Source organism: Colossoma macropomum, unplaced genomic scaffold (genome assembly GCF_904425465.1).
Source record: "Colossoma macropomum unplaced genomic scaffold, Colossoma_macropomum, whole genome shotgun sequence".
Classification (NCBI taxonomy): domain Eukaryota; kingdom Metazoa; phylum Chordata; class Actinopteri; order Characiformes; family Serrasalmidae; genus Colossoma; species Colossoma macropomum.
This window is the reverse complement of record NW_023494785.1, coordinates 30604083-30628100: the sequence shown is the minus strand read 5'-3', so window position 1 is coordinate 30628100 and position 24018 is coordinate 30604083. Positions and strand designations below refer to the sequence as shown.

General features: G+C 37.6%; 1 protein-coding gene across 1 annotated transcript; it reads right to left on the bottom strand.

The window, feature by feature from the left end:
• Positions 1–153: 153 nt before the first annotated feature.
• On the bottom strand, positions 154–23121 carry zgc:113232 (uncharacterized protein LOC541546 homolog). Its single transcript, XM_036579596.1, has 25 exons — positions 22939–23121; positions 16436–16520; positions 16223–16291; positions 13380–13657; positions 11965–12018; positions 11812–11865; positions 11654–11707; positions 11519–11572; positions 10500–10553; positions 9821–9874; positions 9658–9711; positions 9456–9509; positions 9312–9356; positions 8669–8722; positions 8536–8589; positions 8108–8161; positions 4803–4874; positions 4539–4574; positions 4276–4320; positions 4128–4160; positions 3735–3881; positions 1871–2047; positions 1054–1144; positions 888–965; positions 154–791 (listed from the first exon to the last, which is right to left on the bottom strand). The coding sequence occupies exons 1-25, from the start codon at positions 22957–22959 to the stop codon at positions 586–588; spliced, it is 1977 nt and encodes a 658-aa protein (XP_036435489.1). The 5' UTR covers positions 22960–23121; the 3' UTR covers positions 154–585.
• Positions 23122–24018: the final 897 nt, after the last annotated feature.

The following is a 24018-nucleotide window of genomic DNA, read 5'->3' as shown; positions in this document are numbered from 1 at the left end:
GTACTTTTATAATGATCTCTATTTGTAAAGATGTACAATCATATAATCAGACAATAAAGCTGAAGAAGAAATCTTACCTCATTTTTCTCCTGTGGTTTGGTTACTTATCTTATCGCCCACATTCACATGCATGGTTACCAAATAAGTCAGGGCTCAGTTTTGAAAAAGTCATGTTTATCTTGAACAATGATATTTAGGAACATAGTACATGTACATAAGATGCTTTACAATATTATTTACATGTCTCCTTTATTTGCAGTGACCCCACAGCATCACTGATACTGAAAAAGTTAGACATCTCCCCATCACCTGATGAGGCACAAGACATTTTTACTTTTTTATGTTTGGACACTTAAAAAGGTTTATTATTTTAGCTGTAGTTATTTTCAGTCATGTGTCTTTGTGTTTTCTTTGGAGAATGCTTAGAAAATGCGACTGAGATTGCTGATAAAGTTCTCAGGAAGATTTGGTTCAGGTATTTCTTCTCATTCTGTGATGCCTTCCTGAAGAGTACACTTGAGCTCTGTGTTGTTACGAATGATTCTCACTGAGCAGACCACTGTAACAGTCTCATCCTCTCTGTGGTCAGATTTTGGGACTGAGAGGGCCCTTTACCAGGCCCTGCTCCTTTCGTACAACAGGCGCATGAATGCTACAGTCCCGCGCCTCACAAACTCCTGGTACACCTGCATCTCCAGCCATACCCGGCTGACCCACAGGACCTGGGAACCCACGAGGACCTGGAGGTCCCTCAAGTCCATTTCTAGGCTCTGCTGGATGGCCAGGTAAGCCTGTATGGGAAAAACAAAGTTTGTTGCTGACAGCTGGATGTTCAGCATCTTTCCTAAATAAAGCTGCACTTTGCTTAAATACCGCAGACATCTTACCTCTGAGGCCTTGGTGACCATCAGGTCCAGGAAGTCCTTGGCCAGGGTTGCCCTGCTGCCCTTTCTGACCTTTTGCGCCTTTGGATGACAAAAAAAAAACATTTTTAGGATTTGTGGTGGTCAGACTGATGTATCATTCTTTGGGACAGAGAAGGAAATGCTGTACCTCTGTCTCCCTCTGCTCCTTTCTGTCCCTGTACACCTCTCACGCCCTGAGGTCCTCTAGCTCCTTTAGCCCCAGCTTTGCCAGCTTTACCCTGAGCAAATCATGTCAGGAAACAGGAGGAAAGAAAATAGAATTCTGTAAATACTGACATCAATGCAGTGTTTTCCTTTACCTCTAGGCCAGGGGTGCCCTAACTGTTTGTCTTGGGTTCCAAAGTGCAATGCTTGGGGTGAGTGAAAACGGCAAAAAATATAAAACTAAAGAAAGTACACAGATTTGAAAGGGAGTCTTCAAATGTATTATGTATTGTATAGTATTAAACCATACTTTGTTACTAAAATACTTCAATTTAAAAGGGAATTAAGGATTTAGTGCTAATTTTAGTGCACTATTTAAATGTATTTGCTAAGTTTAACATATAGCAAAAATAAAAAAATACAATATAAACCTTTGCACTTGCATTTTTTCCTAAATATGTTAAATTTAGCAACTAAACAGTAATTGTGCATTAAACTGTGCGGGAGGTTCTTAGAAAATCAACAAAAATACATAGTTAGACCAGCGTGCCCAAACTTTTTCATACAACTGTATAGTACAAAATTATGGTTGTTCGCTCATTCAATAAAGTGGTGGGATTAGGGTAACTTTACAATGGGACATCAAACTTTTTCATGGGCCAGCTTTGGCCCTCGGGCCACACTTTGAGGCCAAATGCAAAAATGAGATACATATTTTAGTTTATAGTATGTGACTTCTAAAACTGACAAATACTTTGTACTCTTCTTAAGTATCAACTGAGAGGCGTTCTGTGACTCACAGGTTTGCCTGGAGATCCAGGGGGTCCTTGCATCCCTGGAGGTCCAATTAGGGTGCGGTTGTTGACAGGACAGCCCTGTGCACACTTAGCCCGAATAGAGGCAGCATACTGTGAGATCTGTGCAGTTACCACACCTCGGCACAGCTGCAGAACCTGCTCATCGGTCAGCCCAGGACCCTGCAAAGTATAAAATGACATCACTTGGCTGGTATGTAAGGTAGTGAATGGATGGGGTGCCAAATTGGTCAGCTATCACCTTAGTTTAGATGAACATCTTTGTCAGCTGATTATGTGTTTCTGTTGGCTTCCATTATATGAGTAATTTGAGTCAGTAGGTTTCCTGTTCTGACTAAGCACAAGGACATTATTAAAATTATTGTCCCTTGTAATCAATCAAATGCCACTGATGGAGCAGATTGGATTAGGTTGGAAAAATGCTAGAATATTCCATAAAATTGAATTTGGCTTGTGATGGTGTACATGGTGTCCGTGTATGATCTCTGTATACAAACAGTTTGTTACATTGTTCAGAAGCGAGACTGGTATTAGATTGGCATTAACATACATGGTAGAGCACAGTAGTGGATGAGCAAATAGTAAAACCACTACTGTGCTCTACCAAGTATGTTAATGCCAATCTAATACCAATGCATTTTTGCTTCTGAACAACGTAAACTGCAAACTGTTTGTATACAGAGCTGAAATCCTACATGGACACATACGCCTTCAAATTAAAGATGACCCTCTGCAGTATAACCCCCACCCTAACTATCCTGGAAAAATAGAAAATTAAAAAATAGAGTATTAGTCATATTTTTTTTTATTAAGAATGTAATCAAAAATCTTCTTGTGTTCACAGAAGTCAAACTCGAAATGAGCTCCTGAGTCATATTAAGGTAACAGTGAGTGTGTCATTTTGCATTTTGCATTAATGGAGAATGGGCTTTATGTCTTATGAAGGAAGAACATGCACTGCTTATGCTTAACCTCCCAAGTCAACCTCTATTATGATATGGGGAGAACCACAACAAAGAGAACTGGTTACATCAAACATTGGGACAATATCAGGGTTTTAGGTAAATATACAAATGTAAACGGTTGTAAATCCTTTATAATTGTTAATAATTGCTTATTGGTAATTGATTGTTATGATAAAATTAGTACAATGGGACAATGAGCAGTTGATAAGTTGATAAATCAAGACAAAGTTAACATTAAATACATATTTTTTTCATTATTTAAATAGTTTACCTTTACATATTCAGAATATCTAGAACAGTTTCCATTTGCGCCAATGTGCTATTGATGCTTCATCTAAAAGAAAATTATTATTTGATCATTATTTGATGAATCCTATTCTTCTTCTTTTGTGTCTTTTCCCACATTCTCAGGACTTAATGTGATGATTCCAGGGCGTTAAATCCATAAAAATCAACTTTGTGTGAAAAGACTTCACAACCTCTAAACAACAATCTATAGTTAAGCACAAAAATTGTGAGACACTCATTTACTCCATGGCCCACAGAGCAACTGACCGCGTAAATTAAGTAAAACCATGACCAGAGATTTGGATGACAGATGAGAGCACAGAACGCTCATGCATGTAGAATGGGAAAAAAAACACACACACGATAAATTCTACTTAGCGATTTCATGACTGTTATCATTAATTACTGATAAATCGATAGTCTTATTATTGATGAAAAGTGGCCCCAGCCCTAATAATTATTGCATAATACTGAAACCTAAAAAAATAATTTTTTTGGAGAAATAATAAGTTTGGAGCTTTGACCTCACATTATGAATATCCCTAAAACTCAGCTTACAGCAGATATGGAATGTGTGTAAGTTTTGTGATACGCACAGGTTGACCTGGCTCTCCCTTTGGTCCACTCAGTCCTTTCACTCCCTGGTCTCCAACAGGACCAAGGTCACCTCTGGGGCCTGGAATACCAGGGGGTCCCACACGACCAACAGGCCCAACAGGCCCAAGATAGCCTTTCTCTCCTTGCTGCACATACACGCAACACAGTGACAGGCAAATTATGTATTTGGTATTTAGGCTTCTCTGCAGCTTTCAGTGTATACACATTTCTTCTGTTAGTTGAAGCTCATAGGAACTTTTTTATAAATGACCTTACAGAAAAAGTGGTTAAGGAACTGGATTCTGCCCAGTAACCTTTGCTGATGTATCATACCAATAACTGACTGTTTAAGATTTACATAAAAAAAAACTTTACATGCTTAAATGACAGACCTGGCCTTTGTCACCGCGAGAGCCTGAACTTCCCTGTGGAAAGAAGTAATGGTTTTAAAAAAAAAAAACTCCCGCATGTGTAATGGAAACAGGAAGAGAAACGATGATGCAAATCTCAGAGAAACAAACACAGTTAGCAACTTTTTACCTTTTCTCCTTTAGCCCCTTTAGTACCTTTTCTTCCTGTTTCTCCCTAAATGGAAGAAAAAACCCCATGAAAATAGGGAACATGAGAAATGTCAAGACTAATGTCATTTAATGTCATCTGATATTGACGTTTCAAACGTTGATCACATTTTGAGTAGTGTGACTAATATTAACTGAGAAGGCAGGACACTTACCAACTATGACTTGGTACATTTATATTCGAAAAAAGTGTCTGAATTGAAGCAAATTTGACTCAAATGTTACCTTAATGCCATCTGGTCCAGTTTCCCCTTTGGCACCCTACAAAATAGATGCTCTCAGAGTTAGCTTATGTTAAAAAGCAACAAAATCAATACAGTTGTTAAGGAAAAAATGTCATACATAATACTGGTTTTTCAGGGGTCAGTGAAGTCTAATACATAATACTGGTTTTTCAGGGGTCAGTGAATTGAAGTAAAATACTATAGCAGGCTACTTTAATTGGATGTGCTGGTTAGTTCTTTAGAAAGTGACAGGTGTTATTCTTACAGGCTGGCCTTGCAGGCCTTTTGGGCCTGGCTTTCCTGGAATTCCAGCATCTCCTCTCTCCCCTAGTGGGCCCTGAAATAAATCACAGCCAAAAGTATGCACAATGTAGAGCTTGTTTAACAAAAAAAATACAAAAGGCACACTCTTAAAAATAAAGATGCTTATTTGCAAGATGCCATAGAAGAACCACCTCTGGTTCCCTAAAGCGCCTTTCAATGAATGTGTCTTTAGAGAACCGTTTTTGTAAATGAGATGGAAGAACCTTCAGGTAATGGCTGTATTCCAAAAGCTAGGCTATGGTCCAAGTGGGCTGCATTTCTGGATGCAGCTTACATAGTAACAGTTTTTGTGAACACTATCAGAGAATCCCTGTTGGTCTGCTGTTATAATCCATAATCCTTTGCGCATGCGAGAAACGGCAGCAGATGAAACCAGCTACTTCATGTTCTTAAAAAATCCAATAAAATCATAGAGTAACCCTCAGGCCTTCTAGGCCTTTTAGAGAAGGCTAATTGTTTCTGTGAACAAAAAATGCATATCTGTATTTTTTCAGTTCAGATTTATTTAATAGAATCATGCTTGTATATAAACTCTGTAAATATTCTGGAACTACTCTTTGTTAAGTAACTCTTTGTTAAGTAACTCTTTGTTACTCATTGTTAAGTTTTGGATGGAAATAAAAGAGTTAAATTCTTGAAACACCAAGTGGGAAATTTGGCAGTGATGAATCTTTTTCCTGTTTGGTATCTAGGTAAATATAGCTAATATAGATAGGCAAGCTCTCTTATTGGTACAATTTCAAGAGCTAAAGAGCAGGTGTAACAAGATTAACCATAAGCATAATAATGAAGTGACAGAGGAATCAAACCATCACGTTTTGATTTCTAATGGGTGAATCTAATGCCGTAAAAAGGTCACTCTAGGCCTTCTGGATACGTCACCGACTGTGAATGTGAGTGGCAAGCTAACCACAGGGCTGTAAAAACGGAACCACTCTCCACTGATTCTTACGGAAACTGCTACAAGGTAAAACATACGCCTGTCACAAGCTTAAAGTAAAACAACTTCATATATCTGTGTTTAATCTAGACCTGCCAGAAAGTCTTCATGCGAATCGCCATTAGCTTAGCGCTAATAAACTACTAGTATCCATTAGAGACCCTGGCAGAAGTTAGCATTATTGTAGAAGTGGGTTTTTTTCCCTCATGTTTTTGACAGAGTTTTGACTTTCATATCCTGAATTGAAGGCCTAGCTCTAATAGTCTGAGTAAAATGTATAGTAACACATACAGTACGCTATTTGATTAATTGTGCATCTGTTTAAAATGGTGTAATTTGAATGCAGGTAGTGAAATGCACCTGCTTTCGGTAACTTTAAACAGTTTTTAGCTGAAGGACAACATTTAGTTACAAACAATTGATTTGCTGGCCACATATTACATCATTTACATGAACATTTTGCTTGCCAGCTTATCATCAACACTATTTTTACCATTAAATTTTATGCACCCACGCCACCCAAAGATGTGACAAAGCAGCCTTGTAGACCATTACATTTTGCATTATGTAATACAAATGAAGTGCCGTCCTTGTACAGTCTCTACCTTTGTCGGCTACAGCATGGCTTTTGGAACGCAGCTAATGTAACAGATCTAGGAACAGCCCTTAAATTGGTAAGCAGTATTTACATTATACATTCTTTAAATGTTTAAAAAGTTCTTCAAACTCACACACTCATCTCAAAAATTCAGACAAAGAGCCATGTGTGGCACCTTTGTTTTAATGCTGTAATGAGGGCCTACAATAGGTTATGCAAGTAATGCTGCTTACACACTGCAAAATAAAGTTCTAATCAGTATTAATTAGGGATGCACCTGTATGGAAATTGTGGATCGGTTCTGATATCTGGTATTTTTCATGTACATATCTACAAATGCCAGTGCTGCTAATGTTATCTTTGTAAAATAAAATGATATTTTAGCACAGTAGCCCAGCATCACCTAAATGTTTCCTGTTCTAGAGAACAACCAAATATCAGTTTGTAATATCAATCAAATCCAATCCTCTGTCCAGTGCTGATATTTTTGTTTTTAAAGGGCCTATATTCTGCTTTGTTTGTATTTATTTTTCCCTTGAGGTCCTTTTGTGTGGTTTTATTTACCAAAAATGGCTCATAATTCATTTTTACATTACCATTTTCCAACCTCTCTTTATCCTTTAAAAATGCACAGTCTATTTTTGTTACTGTGCCTTTAAGAGTGATATGTGTAAATGAGTTCTGTTCTGATTGGTGGACTGAATTGTATTCCATTCAAATGAAGTCCAAGCTGAAAAACTCCTTGTAACTTCAGTGTAATTGGGCAAGACTAAACTGCTGTATGTAGATGTATTGGTTTTTGTGACATCACAAAAACAGTGATTTCAAAATGGTCTGTTTTTGTAGCTTAGTGTCCATATTTAGAATGTATGGGCTAAGTAAACAGTGCGTTTTGAAACTTTAGCAATGTTTACATACTACATCATCACTCCTTTATTTCAAAAAGGCAAGGGGAAATTCAGTTTTCTGTGATATGGGTCCCTTAAGCAAATATGTGCCAATACTGATCCTAATATTAATATGTTTTACAATTTCACTTGTGACTCTACAGTCTTCTTCTGTTTTTAACTAGTCTAAAATGTATTTATTGAACTTGATTGAAATTAATTTATTTATTGGAAAGGGATTTTAAAGGAGATGTTAGTTGATGTTGTGTGGACTGGCCAGATAGTTTAGAAAAAAGAATTGGTAACGTAACTAAACTATAATCACCTCCTCATGCCCCCCCACCAACTTGCCAGCCCATATTCCCCATGCACTCCCAATTACCTCCCCACACACATACACCCACATACTCTCACATACACCCACATACTCTCACATACACCCACATACACCCACATACACTCACATACACTCATACTTTGAAAAGGAAGTTCTGGTGACCTATAAAAATAGACGCTGCTAGTAGTTTCACTTTCGCTCACATGCTGTAAATTCCCTTTTTTTTGTTTTTTGCTTGTAAGGGAAAGTACCAACGGTGCTATCACACTTCTGACTCACGTAAATACACCAACATGAAAGGCACGAATGAACAACTTGACACATGGTAAGCCAGGGAGTTTCTAGCTGTCACTGAAATTACATTGTCTCTGTAAAATGTAAACAAATGATTCAACAACAGATGTTGAACAAATATTTGTAAACTCTTGTAAATTCACCTGGCATCCTGTTTGGTCTGTTAATAGTATGTGATGAATGACCCTACCCTGGTGCCTACTCTCCCAGGACGTCCGCTCTCCCCACGATCCCCTTTCAAGCCCTTAGGGAAGAAGAGTGAAGTAATGAAACTTCCCAGAAAGTGATTATTCTGAATCCACCAGAATCCACCACAATAACAACATGTTGTAACACATTTCTCAGGAAAGGTAAGCAGTCGGTTCATTAGTTCATTTGAAGAGTTTTATTCCAAAACGCTGTATATCCATTTGCTACAATTTTGGATACAATAATATTTTTGAAAAGATTAAGAGCTGACGTAAAATGGAAAATATTGTTTTGTCTCTCTAATAAAGGTGGTATTAATCATACTATAGCACATTCGTCTATGTATAAATCAGTGTATATCATGAAAGAAGAAAATTATTAAATAACATGTATTTGTAGAATAAAAGCCTTCATTTATAATAATCTTACCTTTGGTCCAAATGGCCCAGGTAGCCCGACAACTCCTGGAACTCCTAGAGGCCCCTGAGGAGGGGAAAAGGATATGTTTGTACTTCTCAGAACTGAATGAAAAAATTCCTAGCAGCGGTAAGCTGTAACTTACATCTTCTCCAGGCTCACCATCACTTCCTGGCAAGCCACTAAGACCTTTCTCACCCTGAACAGGAATAAACAAAGAGAGGGAAAGTTATTTGAATTGAAATATTTCTTTTCAACTCCTAAATTCTGACTCAGCACAGACTTATTAAATTCTTTTTTGAATGATCTTTTCTTTTGACATTTGAATAGTAGATATTACTGCTTTAAGTGAATACCTGGAACAGTTGTTTGCTGAATAAGATATTGGTGCTGTCAGAACAAAACCTTATGTCTCCAAAATGGTAATTTTACAGTAAAAAAGAATCTAAATTTACAATCAAAGTTAAAGTAGCAAGATGTTTTTTTCAAGTCATTTTGGACCACGTTATCTGCTCATCATGAAATTTTAACAATGCAAAGGGTAACTGGAGTTTTCAAATTATACAAAAAAGTAACTGACAAAAATAGGTTTTGGCATAACAACAATGATATGCAATTACAAAGATGATACAAACACTCAGTTTATATGTTTGGGTAATAAATAAATCAATACTATCATATCAGTATTGGTAGAGACTGGAAGTGTAGCTCACTTTAGACCATGGCTAATTCCACTAAAACTAATAATACTGATATTAACTTTCAATAACAGTATTAGGATATTTCACCTTTGGCCCAGGTACTCCTCTGTCTCCAGGTATTCCAGGATAACCCTGCAAACAATACACAATGATTAACATTTCATATCAGATGTAAGTCATAGGCCTATTTTTCACTGGTGAGTGAGATGATAAAAACAGTGATTATCTCACAATGTAGCCTGGTTCCCCGATGTCTCCAGAGAAGCCAGGTGCTCCAGTCTGACCCTGTGAACAAATGAAACAGATGCTGTTTTCCTTGAGATAAATCAACATGATTTGTGGCAAATCTCAAAATAATGGATACAGCAGTACTCAAACTTCTGTGAAACTTTGGTCAATATTTAAATCAAATAATAACAGTGTTTTTAGCTACCTTTGCTCCCTGTCGTCCCTCAGGCCCTTGTTTCCCAGGTTTTCCAGTGGATCCCTAAAGAGAGTTAGAGACAGTTCATTAATCCTGTGTACCACTGGTATAGTATAGTGTTTTCATTCTGAAAAACAAAACTTTGCACAATACTTATGTGGGACTGGTTTACCTTAATACCTTTACGTCCTGCAGTTCCTGGGGGGCCAATTGGACCAACTGAGCCCTGTAATTGAAGTAAGAAAAATTAGTGAACTCGAGACAAGATTCACCATCTGCTCTTTCTAACATTTCATAATGAATACACAGAAAAGAGTGTTTATTAACCCTTTAAAATTGGTCAGGAATGTACAGAGTGCTGTAAGGCAAAATAGTCCCTACAGAAAACATAATATTTTTAGATTTATCACTGTTTCACCATTATCAGCATTACATATAAAACTTGAAAGTGTGAATTCATTGCTGTTTTGGATAGCTAATAAAATAGTTATCTAAGCATGGTAGACATTACAACCCCTGCAAATGAACCCGTTCACAACAAACCACTCTGAATGACTCTGTTTACACTTCAAGGATTGAATTACGCAGAAATCATGAAGAATTTCTGGTTTTCTGAAGAAGAAAATCAGCAGAATTTCCCCTTTAAGATAGTTATATTAAGAGGCAGTGCATCATCATAACTACATGATAAGTTTATTGGTTAATCCGAGTTCAGCCACGTACGATGTTGCAATTTCGTCCTCTAAAGTCATATGAAGACTTATGTGCTATACTAGTGGCAGCCCACAGCACAGTAATAATCCCCTATGGGATTCTTTAAGGGTTATTTCATTGTTAATGAGTTTACTCACCGTCTGTCCTGGAAGTCCAAGTCCTCCACGAGGGCCCATCATACCAACTTCACCCTACAGAACACACACACTCAGTCTTGAAATGTGTTCGTCACATAGCAAGTAATCAGCCACCTACCAAAGCCACCATATGACGGATACATAAATGTACACATTTACTTTCTGTACACGCTTCATTTATTAATTTCCAAACAAACAGCCGTTAAATACACATTTTTTATTTTTCTGTGTCAGAAACAAAAGCAGAAAACAAACATTTAACTGAAAATTACACAGAAACCTCTTCAACTGAATATATAATAACATTTTAGTATTTAGTGTGTCCAATCTTTGCATTTATTACAGCTTCAATTCTTTTCAGCAGACAAGAAAAGAAATCTGCAGGGATATTTTTCACACCTCTAAAGTTCAGTCTTAGAAGTTGGTTGCATTTTCCGCTTCTCACAATCCAAATAATCCCAAACACATTCACTGATGTTCAGGTCTGGAATCTGGGGTGGTCAGTCCATTGTTCTGAGAACACCAGCTGCTTTATTGGTTTATTTGCAAATTTTCTTCTTTTTTTGTTTATTTTCTTTTCTCTATAATGGCTTCTTGACAGCTACACATCCTTTCAGACTCATAGTGTTGTCTTCTCACAGTGGAAGGATGGATAGAAACACCAATGGACTTTTTAGATTTGAAGTTAGAGTGGAGCTTGATTTTCTCCTCTTTCTCAAAGATGAAAGCTTTAAGTACTGTTTATCTGATGGTGACAGTTTTGGTGGTCCACCAGGTCTTGCACAATGTAATGAGTCTCATTTTCTTATGCAGGTAGATTATTTTATATCTAATCTCCTCAGAAATATCTCCTGAAAAGTGCGTAACTAATGGCCGTTTGGACAGGAATGAAATAAATGAAGGGTGGTCTCTGACCTTCACACAGTAATGTATACTGATATTTCTAGACTATTTACTATTTACCCTTTTAACTAAAAGAGTTATGTGCTTATGATTGGAATTTAAGGTGGAGTCATTACCTTTAATCCAAGCTCTCCTCTCTCACCTGGGTCCCCAGGTAGCCCCGGCAAGCCCTACATATAAAGTGAATTAGAATACCTATCAGAGACACTCCAGGATAGACAGCTCAGGTGCTGAAGCCTTCTTCCACTCACCATTGCACCAGAGAAGCCAGATCCACCATCCTCTCCATCAAGCCCTGGGTCACCCTAAAGAGAGGGAAGGTAAGAGGTTCAGAGGACTGTAAATGCTCCAATCATGAATAAGTGATATATTTTTTTAATATAGTTATGATTAATTCTGTGCAGTTCACCACAGAGCCTGTGTCTCCTCCCCTTCCTCGAACACCTTTGGTTCCTTTGTAACCCTGAAAACATCACGTTAATAAGTTACGGAAGCTTCAAAGAAATCTGGGACAAATTACAGAGCAGAAAGTTCATTGACTTTTCAAAATCTAACTTCTTACCTCCCTTCCTTGGTGCCCTGGAAATCCTTGTTTTCCCTGCAGTCCTCTGGATCCCTATTTACAAAGAGATATTTGCAACTGTAGACATAAATTTGCTAGATTTGCTAAACAGACACAAGCTTCTTCTTCTAAGTAGTGTCTTTTTTTAATCATGCCAAACTGTATGCACATTTTAAAGGGCCCATATCATGGAAAATTGTTTTTTTGTTTTCCTTTCTTTCTTTTTTTTTTGTTTAAAGAAGATAATGCAGTATTCACTCCCCAAGAAAACTAAGCCCATTTTAAATTCACTGTTTTTGTGATGTCACTAAAAACAGCACATTTACATCTATCCACTTATAAAGCCTATAGCAGTTTAGTCCAACCCGTTCACGATGAGTTCTAAGGCACTTTTCAGTCTAGACTACCTTTTGAATGAGGCACAATACAGTTCAACTAATCAGAACAGAGACCACTGACTCATAACACTCTTAAAGGCACAGTAAGAAAACAACTGTTTAATTCTGAAGGATAAAGAGAGGTTGGAAGGTGGTCATGTACAAAAAAGTGGTTATATACAAAAAACATACGTATCAAAAACTGTTTTTTTTGTGCATAAAATCTTATGAATGGCATCTGTGGACTTCAAGAATGTCTGAAAAAATGTCAGATATGGGCCCTTTAAATAGAATGCTGCTTGCTGTGTACTGTGAACATTATTAGCTACATCTCAACTAGTAGTTTATGATACCTGCAACGCCAAGTGCATATGTTCAGTTCTCAGGAAGCACACATAAATATATATACAGTCGTATGCAAAAGTTACACATCTGGTCAAAAGACATGTTTTGTTGATTTTCAAAATGAAAATAAGTTAACTTCCTCTACAAGGAGCTAATTTAAATACAGCATTTTAGGGAAATTTTCTACTTCCAAACTTTCTGTTTATTTGCACAGATTAACATATTGGAAAAAATAAAACACAAACCTAAAATTCAAAGATTTCAATTTAAAATTCAGTTTGCCTGGTCAGTAAGCATTTATTTGCTCAGAAAAAACACTAATATTAGACTAAATACAAATAACATTAATACAGTAAGTGATGATTTTATGTATATGAATGTGTTCATTTAACTATTTTGAAACCTCTCCTCATAGCAGCCCAGTATTATTTGTAGTAATCAGAAAACACCTACTTTAGCTTATAAATACATCATTATTTTAAATCAGGTGTGCTGGGAGTGGAATTTAACCAATCCATGTGATGGCTGGGGGCACTGGAACCAAATCTGGAACCAAATTTTGCTCTTTAAACTGCCTCACAAGATAACAATAAAGTCCTTCATTGTGAAAATATCCTTGGCTAAATCTGAATCTTACAAAAGCAGGGCTTTTACATTTTCAGGGATATGGCTGATATCATGTAGGTGACCAACCTTAGGACCAGCAAAGCCAGCAAACCCAGGCTCGCCTGGCTCACAGTCACACTCAGTGGGTCCCTCCTCCTCTCCCAGAGAAGCTTCGCCTCCATAAGGGAACTCAGTGGTCAGGGTGGTTACTTCTTTGGCATAGTCGTATGTCTCTGAGGTGGTAGTGTATGGGTAGGACTCCTCTGTGATCATGGTGACCACTGTGGGAGCGGGGCCATAAGGGTCATATGCAGATGCGGTCTGCTCATCCTCATAGGTGTGAGTGGGCTCTGGAGAGTAGTCCACTTGAAATGTATAGAAAAACTGTGATACACTGGTTGACTCATTTTGCTTCCAAAAAGACATTATCAGGTATTGATTAGTGCAGAACAAATTCAAATGAAAACAGTCATCATTCGGAGGAAAGCAGAGCACGTGCAGACATGTGGGTGGTAATATGTGTCAAGAATCGAGGCTCCACCGCCGGTGTAATGAGCAGGTACTGCTAATTTGGAGATATGGGGAGTTTCCAAAGGTCATTTTACATTCACACAAAACTAGCCTTGTTGTATATGTTTAATTCAAACACATGAAACACATTTTAAAACAGAAAAGCAGAAGACATCTATAATTTAATAGTAATATATTATGTTCAATACTGTACTGAAAAGTCAGAGAAAATGAGATGCAAAACCATCTGTGTGCACTAAGCATTTATTTGTTAAAAAAAGGGTAATAGTTCACTATAGGGCCTATAGGACTATAGTGTTCATATGGCTACATGACACCTACAAAAGCTCATCATGACAACTGACATGAACCTACATAAACATTTAAAAAAGCCTATTTCAATAGGCATCATCTGTCCTAAGGGCTGATTTTGTCAACTCTGATCAAAGTGATATACACTGTATGTAAGGTATCCAGACATCCCTTCTAATTAATGAAGTCAGCTACCTGTTGCTGACAGAGGCACACACATCTTGTGTATTCTCCACAGAAAAGCACTGCTATTGTAATGGGATGCTCTGGAGCAGCTGCATAAGCTCCATCTGATACCTTTGGAATGAATTGGAGTGGAGCTTGTGGTCCAGAACCGATCATCCAACATCAGTACCTGACCTCACGAATACTCTTGTAGCTAAATGCAATCAAATCCCCACAGTAGTATTCCAAAAACTACTGTAAATTCTTCTCAAACGAGTAGAGGCTGTTGCTGCAGCAAAGGGGGACAAACATTATTAATTCCCTTGATTTCAGAAGAAATGCTTGATGAGCAGGTGTCAAACTTTTGGACATACAGTGTAGATCTATTTCTGACATTGGGTTGTGTCATTTTTTGGGGGCGAAATGAAGCTCAGTGTATATTACAGTGACATAATGCTGATGGAACTTACTTTACCTAAAGGCCACAGAAAATGCTCACTTTTGTTCAACCAGTCTGACTTAACAAGCTAAGTCCTATTATCAGCATAATGTCATTATGACATAGACTGAATTACAAGAAAGTGTAAAAAATCAGTCACCCGACACAGATATTATGCCGACTTGACATCAAATGCGACCTTTATAGAAAATGACGCCTTTTGGAATTAGTGTTTATAAATGTGTATGTAGGTCTATGTCAGTTGTCAGGGAGATCTCATGTACATCATTAACAACATTAGAATAAATACAAGTAAACAAAACTTTGGGCTTTGTGTCTATAAGTGTGTCTGACAAAAATCTGCCCAAGGAACCCCAGCATTTACAATGACCACCCAATGACTAGTTTGGCTAAACAACACTTCATTAAATTTAATCTGATTCCATGTAGTGGCTGGAGTGCACTAAGAAGTCAGGAACTAAATGTATTCTTATAATAAAGAAATCTTTTGAAACAAATGACTCTTGTTTACATTTCACTATACTTATGGTTAATTGTATTTATCATAATGTTGCATAGTGTTCGTACTTGCAAAAATCAACTTACTGCCAAAGTAAAAAGTTTAAAAAAATTTTTTTGGCTGCCTACAGCTTGTGCCCAGGACTGTATATACACAAGTGATGCAGTATTACCAGCATAATGACCTGTAATATCCATTATCCAAAGACTTCCTGTTTCATGCAGCATTGAAAAGAATTTAATATTTATAGATTGTGATGAAAACATAATGTGTCATACAAATGTTCCCACTTCTGGGTTGGAGGTTAGAAGTTTCAGTTGGGAATGTTTCTTTATGGTACTTTCCTAAAAGGGGTCTACCTATTACCACAACAGGGATAAGCTGAAGACCCCCAAAATACTTGAACTTGCCGTATTAGAATTCGTATATGAGTCAGTCTGATAGTACTGGTGATAACTGCATAGTGCCATATGGAGCATAACAATTTTAGATTTACATTAGAGCTTCACACAAAATTATGCAACTTTTAAAACAGCAGATAATGAAAGCTACATGGTAATGAGAAGTGAAGGCTAATGATGGATATGGGCTGGAAGCCTGAAAAGGCCTTGCTGCTTATGTTGTTCATAATGAAGGAAGCACTAGTTAGCACTGTGCAATTGCTAATTGATAACTCTGATAGCTACATTACCATATTTGATTAAACCACTTATGTAAAGCGGGTTCAATTTTGAAGGCAGCATTAGGAACCTGACATAGGCGCTACGTCAACTTGACATCAGAGTTGACAAAAGCATCCTTTATAACAGATGACGCCTATTACAGTAAGCCTTTATAAATGTGTATGTAGGTTTATGTCAGTTGTCATGAAGGGCTTATGTAGGTGTCATGTAGCCTTATGAACACTGATCTATATTAAAGTGACATCATTCAAGCCAATATTTTCAAGGTTTCCAGATCAAAGATCAAGTGGAGTGATCATACCTGGCCTTGGGTATCCAGACTGTTCATCATGTCCCTCTACTAAGGAGCCTTCATATGTATGTTCATCACCTGAGTAATCAAATAAGGAGATTGTTATACTATTTAAATTTACTGGATGAGGATGAATGAGGATGAATAAGGATAGTGTACAACACTTAATAATTATTTTGCACTGTTAAAAATACGAGCTAGTTAGTTTCTGTGGAGTCTGACCTGAGTGCTGGCCAGAGTAGTCCTCCTGGGCCTCAGAATGTAACACACACAGCAGCAGCACAGAGCTTAGAGACACAGCCCACACCTGGCAGCAACAGGACAGCACACAAACACCATCAAAATAACACAGCAGCTTCTACTCTGACACTGTCAATGTCCCTTTTCCATCTAAAAAATGCTTCCAGTGCTTTTACCGGGGAACTGAGCTCTAATCAGTCTTTGTATGGGACATAAAATGAAAGCACTATATAAAGTAATTTATTCCATCAACTTGTCATGGTTTGACAAGGAAAATGCCATGACCCTTTTGGCAAGATTGAGTAACACTTTGCTGAAGGACACCTACATAAACCTATATAGACACTTATAAAGGCTTATTCCAACAAGGATCCTTTGTCATAACTCTTCCTGGGGTGAAATGACAAAAACTAATGCAGCTTTTAAGACAGCTGATGCTTGTTGGAATGAGTCTTTATAAATGCTTTATGTTGGTTGTAATGAAATGGTTAAGTAGGTGTCAAGTAGCCTTACAAATGCTGCCTTTAACTACTAACTACTACTGTTACAACTAGTAAGAGTCCTTAAACATTTTTTCATGGATTGTAACCCTAACATAACTTCATATAGTGAGATTTAAGGCGTTAGAATGATGATATTTTGGTTAAAGAGTCTTCACTGATCAGCCATAACATGTATCCTTGTATCTACACTCATTGTGCATTTTATCAGGTCCACTTACCATATAGGAGCACTTAGTAGTTTTACAATTACAGACTGTAGTCCATCTGTTTCTCTGCATTCTTTGTTACACCCCTGTTCTTTAATGGTCAGGACCCCCACAGGACCACCACAGAGCAGGTAGTATTTTGGTGGTTGATCATTCTCAGCACTGCAGTGACACTGACGTGGTGGTGGTGTGTTAGTGTGTGTTGTGCTGGTATGAGTGGATAAGACACAGCAGTGCTGCCGGAGTTTTTAAACACCTCAGTGTCACTGCTGGACTGAGAATAGTCCACCAACCAAAAATATCCAGACAACAACATCCTGTGGGCAGCGTCCTGTGACCACTGATGAAGGACTAGAGGATGACCAACACAAACTGTGCAGCAGCAAATGAGCTATCGTCTCTGACTTTACATCTACAAGGTGGACCAATGAGCTAGGTGTGTCTAATAGAGTGGACAGTGTGTTTATCAGGTGGGGTTGTTAAATGTTTTGCAGGTGAAATGCAGGTAACACATTGTTTCAAGCCTCTTGAGAACTGATGGATTGTCCATATTATTGCTCTATCCTAGTTCTTAGCACAGCATTGAATATTTAGTACAGTATCTAGTGCAACAGAGATGACGTGGATTGTCATGGTGGGAAAAAGTGCAGTGAAACTGTACTTAAGTGAAGGCATGAGTACTGCGTCAAAATCTTACTCAGTTAAAAGTGGAAGTATGGAGGCAAAAAATACTTAAGTGAAAGACAGAAAAAACTACCTTTAGTAAACAGTAAATGTTTTAACAGATGTAATTAAGAATTTTTCTTTTCAAAGTGCAATTTTACAATGATATGAATTTTAAAAATGTGTGGAAAGAGAACATTTTTAAAAACAGAAAAAAATCCCAGTGTTTTGAGTACTTTCAAGGTCTAAATGAAAATGAAAGGACTAAAAAGTATGTTTGAAATACGAGATGTAACTGTAACAAATATTCAGTTTCAGTACTACTCAAGTGAGATTTCAGACCTTCTCAAATAATACTTTAGGGAAATTCCACAGATTTTTCAGATGTAAACAAGGTCATTCAAAGCAGTTTGCTGTGAAACGTTCCAGGGAAAGTTACAGTTTCAGATTCGTTCACAGTAGTGCTGACAGGAACTATCTGAAAGTTTTGAGATCAAGCGTTAACAAAAATGTAGACGCATGGTTTTCTTTGGACAGCGATGATTTATGGTTTGAAGTTTGCACTATGGTACCATTAACATTACATATAAAAACTCACTGGTTCAGTGAGTTTCACTGGTGGTTTTGGATAGTAAATAAAATGGGAATATCTGTGATGTTCACACTACAACCCCTAGTTTTATCGGCACCAGTTTAAAGAAATCTCAGTCGGTATGTTTGTCTACTATTTCATATCAAACCACTCTGAATTATATTGTTTACATCTCAACCCTTAATTTATTCAACAATGTTATAAAATCAGTATTAAATACATTCCCCTTTTAGTAATAAAGTATAATGATTACTTAAGTATCCCCCTCCCACCGACTATGTGAAGGTTACACTGTGATTAACCATAAAATTACACTATAATGGAACATTTCACTTCAGTGACAGTGTTGTATGCTCACATACAACAAAAGGTGACATCAGTCTACAGCTTGTAAAAAGCTTTTCTGTCCTTTGATGCAGCTGACATAACCTTTTCACTTAATAATAGCTTATATGTCCATAGTACACAAATTTGTTCACTTTAGCGTTTATAATCATATAACTTGAGCACAGATATCTAGAGAAATTACAGGTGGAGAGAAATGTAAGTATCTAAATGCAGCTATTCCATTTCCTCTAGAAGGGCTGCTGCAGAGATGAATATGACTGAATGGCTCCCTCTTCAGTGCTTCAGTGTAATTGAATCAATCCTCAAAAAGGTCATCCTCACACTCATACACACACACACACACACACACACACACACACACACACACACACACACATACACACACATCACACTCACACTCATTCACACACACACTCACACACATTCACACACACACAAAATTTACGCTGCCCTGATAAGAGATATGCAATTTTTTCTTTGAGGTCAAGATCACTTCTTATGTTTTGAGGTCAAGGTCCAAATCTTGTGTTTTACGACCCCAAAAAATGCTTATAATTCATTTCTACATGATCATTTACCAACCTCTCTTTATCTTTTAGAATTAAACAGCCTGTATTTTTGTCATTGTGTCTTTAAAACTGATATATGTAAATAAGCTCTGTTTTGATTGACTGTGTATTGTGGCCAATTCAAAAATTATTCCGGTGCTGAAACATTCTTAATAACTTCAGTGTGAGTGGGCGGGGCTAAACTGCTGTAGGCTAAATAGGTAGATACATCTAAGTATGGTGGCTTTTGTGACATAACAAAAACACTCAATCCGAAACAGGCTGCTTTTGCAGGTTGGTGTAGAGGGCATGAACTGGAGAGGAAATGATCTGTTTTGAAACTTGTTTACATACTACATCAATGTATTCTTGAAAGCCAGATTGGAAATCCTTCCATCAAAAATGTACTGTTTTCATTCTTTAAGGAAACCAGCAATCCTATAACAATGAGCACTGAAGCTCTATCTGTTGTTGAGTTTATCCATTCAGATACATTTATGACATTTGGCAAATGCTCTTATTCAGAGTGATTGACAGTTTAATCATGTGACAGATGAAAGTGAATGTAGCATTAGGAGTTTTGCCCAAGAACTCTGGTATTGCATGGTGTTCTTGCACAGACAGGGAACTGAACACCAGTCTGCTTAATGGAGGGCACTGGTGTTACCCACTACATTATATCAGTTATTACTTACAACCATTACATGTAATGTGGAGTACAGATTCTAACTAGCTTAATATATCTAAAACATTAAAGAAATAGCTTGACTAAGCATGCTGATGTGACTAAAATTGAATGTAAGGTAATATTGGTGGCCTGAGGCTTTTATTCATTTTAGTCACATTAGCACATTAGCCTGACTCATTCCTTTAAAAGGGAATTCCACAGACATCAAACTTTCTAATATAACTAATATAAGACGTCTGATGGTTTTAACACCTCTAAAAGCTCCCTCACGGAAAGTTACTACACGTAATGGGGATGGATATGTTGACTGATGTCTGAGCCACTGATTTACAATAGCTTTGAGATAAGCTTCTGGCCTAAAACAGTTTTTCAAATCCAAAGGGATGCATGCAAGCCAAAATCGTTTTCTACAGATTTTCACCAGTATTTTTCCATTATCAAGATTAGATATAAAACACTCAGACCATACATGTAGGTTCACAAACTGTTTTGCATAGTAAATAAAACGGCTATGTAAGTTTTACTTATGATTTAAATCTAGAAGTTTCATTTCACATCAAATGATTTTGTTTACATATTAACTATGTAATTATGTGGAATGTTTAAAAAGTCAGTTGAATTCAGCTTCAAGAAACAAGCATAATGAAAACCATTGTGCATTTGTGTCTGATCCCATTTAGGTTGCAGCCCATGTGCCAGAGACTTACAGTCTTAACCTCAAGAACCAAAGCAGTTCTCAGCCTGCCTCTACATTCCAGACTGGACTGTGGATCCAGTTTTTTACTCTTACTGTAGCCTCTCACACGCACTCTGCTTTTTTCCTATGGAGCAAAAGTCTGCTGTATCTATTCCCAGTGAATGAGACCTCATATAAATCTGTAGTCGTGATGAACTCAAGCATTGTTGCATTTTCTGACCACTGACTGATTTACATTGGATGGTGGTTTTTGACAAGATAGATCAGAGCCACAGTGCTGCAACACTGCAGGCCTAGAGGATCATCTGCCAACCATATGTTCAGTATAAAATAAACAAGGTTGGAAGCTGAAAGGTTACACTTATAGTACTGGATGAAGTCTCTTTGGAATTAATGACTTCTGTGCCCTGTCAGTTTAGCAGAATTACATGTGAATTACAGGGGAATTCCACCAATCTTTCAGCATTTTTGCATGAAGACGACTGTAAACAAAGTCATTCAGAGTGATTTGATGTGAGTTGCACCATTCTGGAGAAATTCACAGAGTTTCAGAATGGTTTACATCAGTGGACCAGATGTCAGCAGGGTTTAATGCTGGTAAAAGCTAGGTCACAAAATTATTACATGAAACGTTTGCAGATATGCTTCCTGATGCCTGAGACATTGTTTTGTATTTATCAGCTTTGAGACACAATTTTGACTTTCGTAAAATCCATACATGGCAGGGGATGCCCAAAGAAAACATATTTTATCAGATTCAACCACTATTCTGCCATTGTAAACATTATATATACATATAAATAACATAAGGCGGTTGCAGGGTCACTGTTGATTTGTTGCAGTAAATAAAATTGCTATATTTGTGTTGTAGACATTGTGATCCCTGGTTCCTTGTCACCACCATTGTAAAGAAAGGTTTGAGTCAGTTTTCTACAATTGATGTTTCACATGAAATGATTCAGAATGACTGTTTACATCTCAACCACTAAATTATGAAGAAATCATAAAAAAAAAAATCTGCGGTATTTCCCTTTAAGAGAGAGGGGGTGGGACTTGTACATGAGGCCCAGTGAGGGGTTCTCTTCTCACCAACCCACAGGCCCTCTGGGACTGAGAGGTGCAGGGTAGGATACACTCAGACCTCTCACTACTGTCTCTCTGACCTATCAGCTGGTCTTCATCACCCTTAGTGAAGTGAAATGGGTCATTAGAAGGATCAAAAGAACCTGTAATACTTCTCAATGTAACAACTACAATCAAGAGAAAGAAATATAGAGTATAAAAAAATCACGAATAAAAACGGCCATGTACTCCATTTCATCCATTACTGGAAAAATGAACCTATAAAACACAAAGCAAACACAAACAATAGCTGTTGAGCCTGATCTTTCAACAGAGCTTGGTGAGGTTATCACTCCTTCAAGTCAATTTTGACTCCTGATGACTATTTGGATGATGTTTCTTGAGAATGTCCTGTCTTTTGTTTGGGTCTTTAGACTTCTTGACAGCTTATTCGTGAATCCTTTTACTGCAACCATCCATCTTGTAATTAATTTAAATCAGGAGTGAGGAACCGAGAGTCCAACATAATTGGCCGATTTGATTTCCCTGGTCTAGTGTACCTACTAAAGCTGGTAATTAAAGGGGAATGTCAACAACACAAATAAAGCAATTTTTTTACTATCCAACATGTCCAATGAGTGTCCTCTGGGTTTTTATATGCAATGTTGACAATGGCAAACGGTAAAGCCATTTAAGGCTTCAGACATCTGGTTCCTATCACCACCATTGTGAACAATTCTGACTCAGTAAGTTTCTCAGGAACAGAACATTTCACATCAAACTGATTTAAATGAACAGTAAATAAATACAAATTCGCAGTATTTGCTTTTTGTCTTCAGTCCGTAAAAACAGATTCCAGATGCCAAAGTGGAACTAATGCAAAGTAATCTTGGCCCAGTTTCTCAAAAACATCTTATTGTTAAGATCACATCAACTGGTAGAGAGAGTTCTATCATTCAAGTATGATCTTTGTGTTAAAATGCTTTCTGAACACCCAGCCCCTGAACCATAAACCTCAAATAAAGTATGACCGTATTTCCCACCTTTAGTCTTATCCAGCAGGTCCATCTACACTGCACAAGTTCATGTGTTCCCCGCTCCAACACAAAGCACAAAGTCTTAGTTGAAAAACCTTGATTTAACATCTTTAATTTCAAAGTCGTGCATCTATTACTCACCTTCACCCTGGAGCCTGCCATGGCCTCTGGCCCTTCCTGCTGTGGATAGTGGCAGGTGTGCAAGGTCCACAGAGAAGCCCTCTCCCCCTGCACAAGGGCTCACGGTCTCGGGCTCTGTGCGAACGCAGTTAGCTCCGTGTGCGAGTTCCTTCATGCGTGGCAGCACTGCTCACAGCATTCTCCCTGCCAACCTGCAGCACTGGAACCCCTGAGCAGAGAAAACCATGCAGCTCTGCTGCACCACTGCACCTTCACCAGCCTTTCCCAGGCTCCCTCCTCTCTTCAACAGGGTGAGAAATACCTGAACCTTCTCCAAACATACAGTCAGGAGACACACTGAAAAACTGAAGGCAAGTGATGCACAAATATCAGAACAAAAGGATTTAACATGATGGAAGATGAGATTGTAGTAATTGAATTGCAATTCAGTCTTTGCCAGCTTTTGTCCTCTCCATTTGTAAAGGCTGAGTCAGCAAACCAGCCATGACTCCACTGACAGTTCACATAATGTTAGCAGTATTAGGGTGTCTTTAATTATTTATATGAGGATGTCTGAGAAAAGCTCTTCCACAAGGTTGTCCTCTTACAACATTTAGGTGAAGAAAATAGATAAAAATTAATTTAAAAGCCAGTGTTTTGGCAGTAAAACTGTTCTTTTGAGGCAGTATAGCTAGCATGCCAGACAGGCTCACCTACACACACAAAATAAATAAATATGTACGTACGTACGTAAATAAATAAATAAATAACTATCACATACATATCCAAACTGGGGCTGGAAATCGATCCCAAAAAATACATCAATTTAAAAAAATCTATTCTTAGATTTTAGGAATTTATGGAATTGGGAGTCGACTCCAAAGCTTTGGACTTGAATCCACACAGTGATGGTCAAGTTATCCATTATGTCATTTGGTGTTGTCAGAGAGGACACATAATCTTTGGCGTAAAATGATACCAAATAAATCTGCCTTCCTGTAGATTTGTTTTACAATAATCAACTCATTCCATGATTCTGAAAGGCCTTATCTAAGCCTATTTCATGAAACAGATTTAACTAGCTCTTTAGCGAGCTGTATT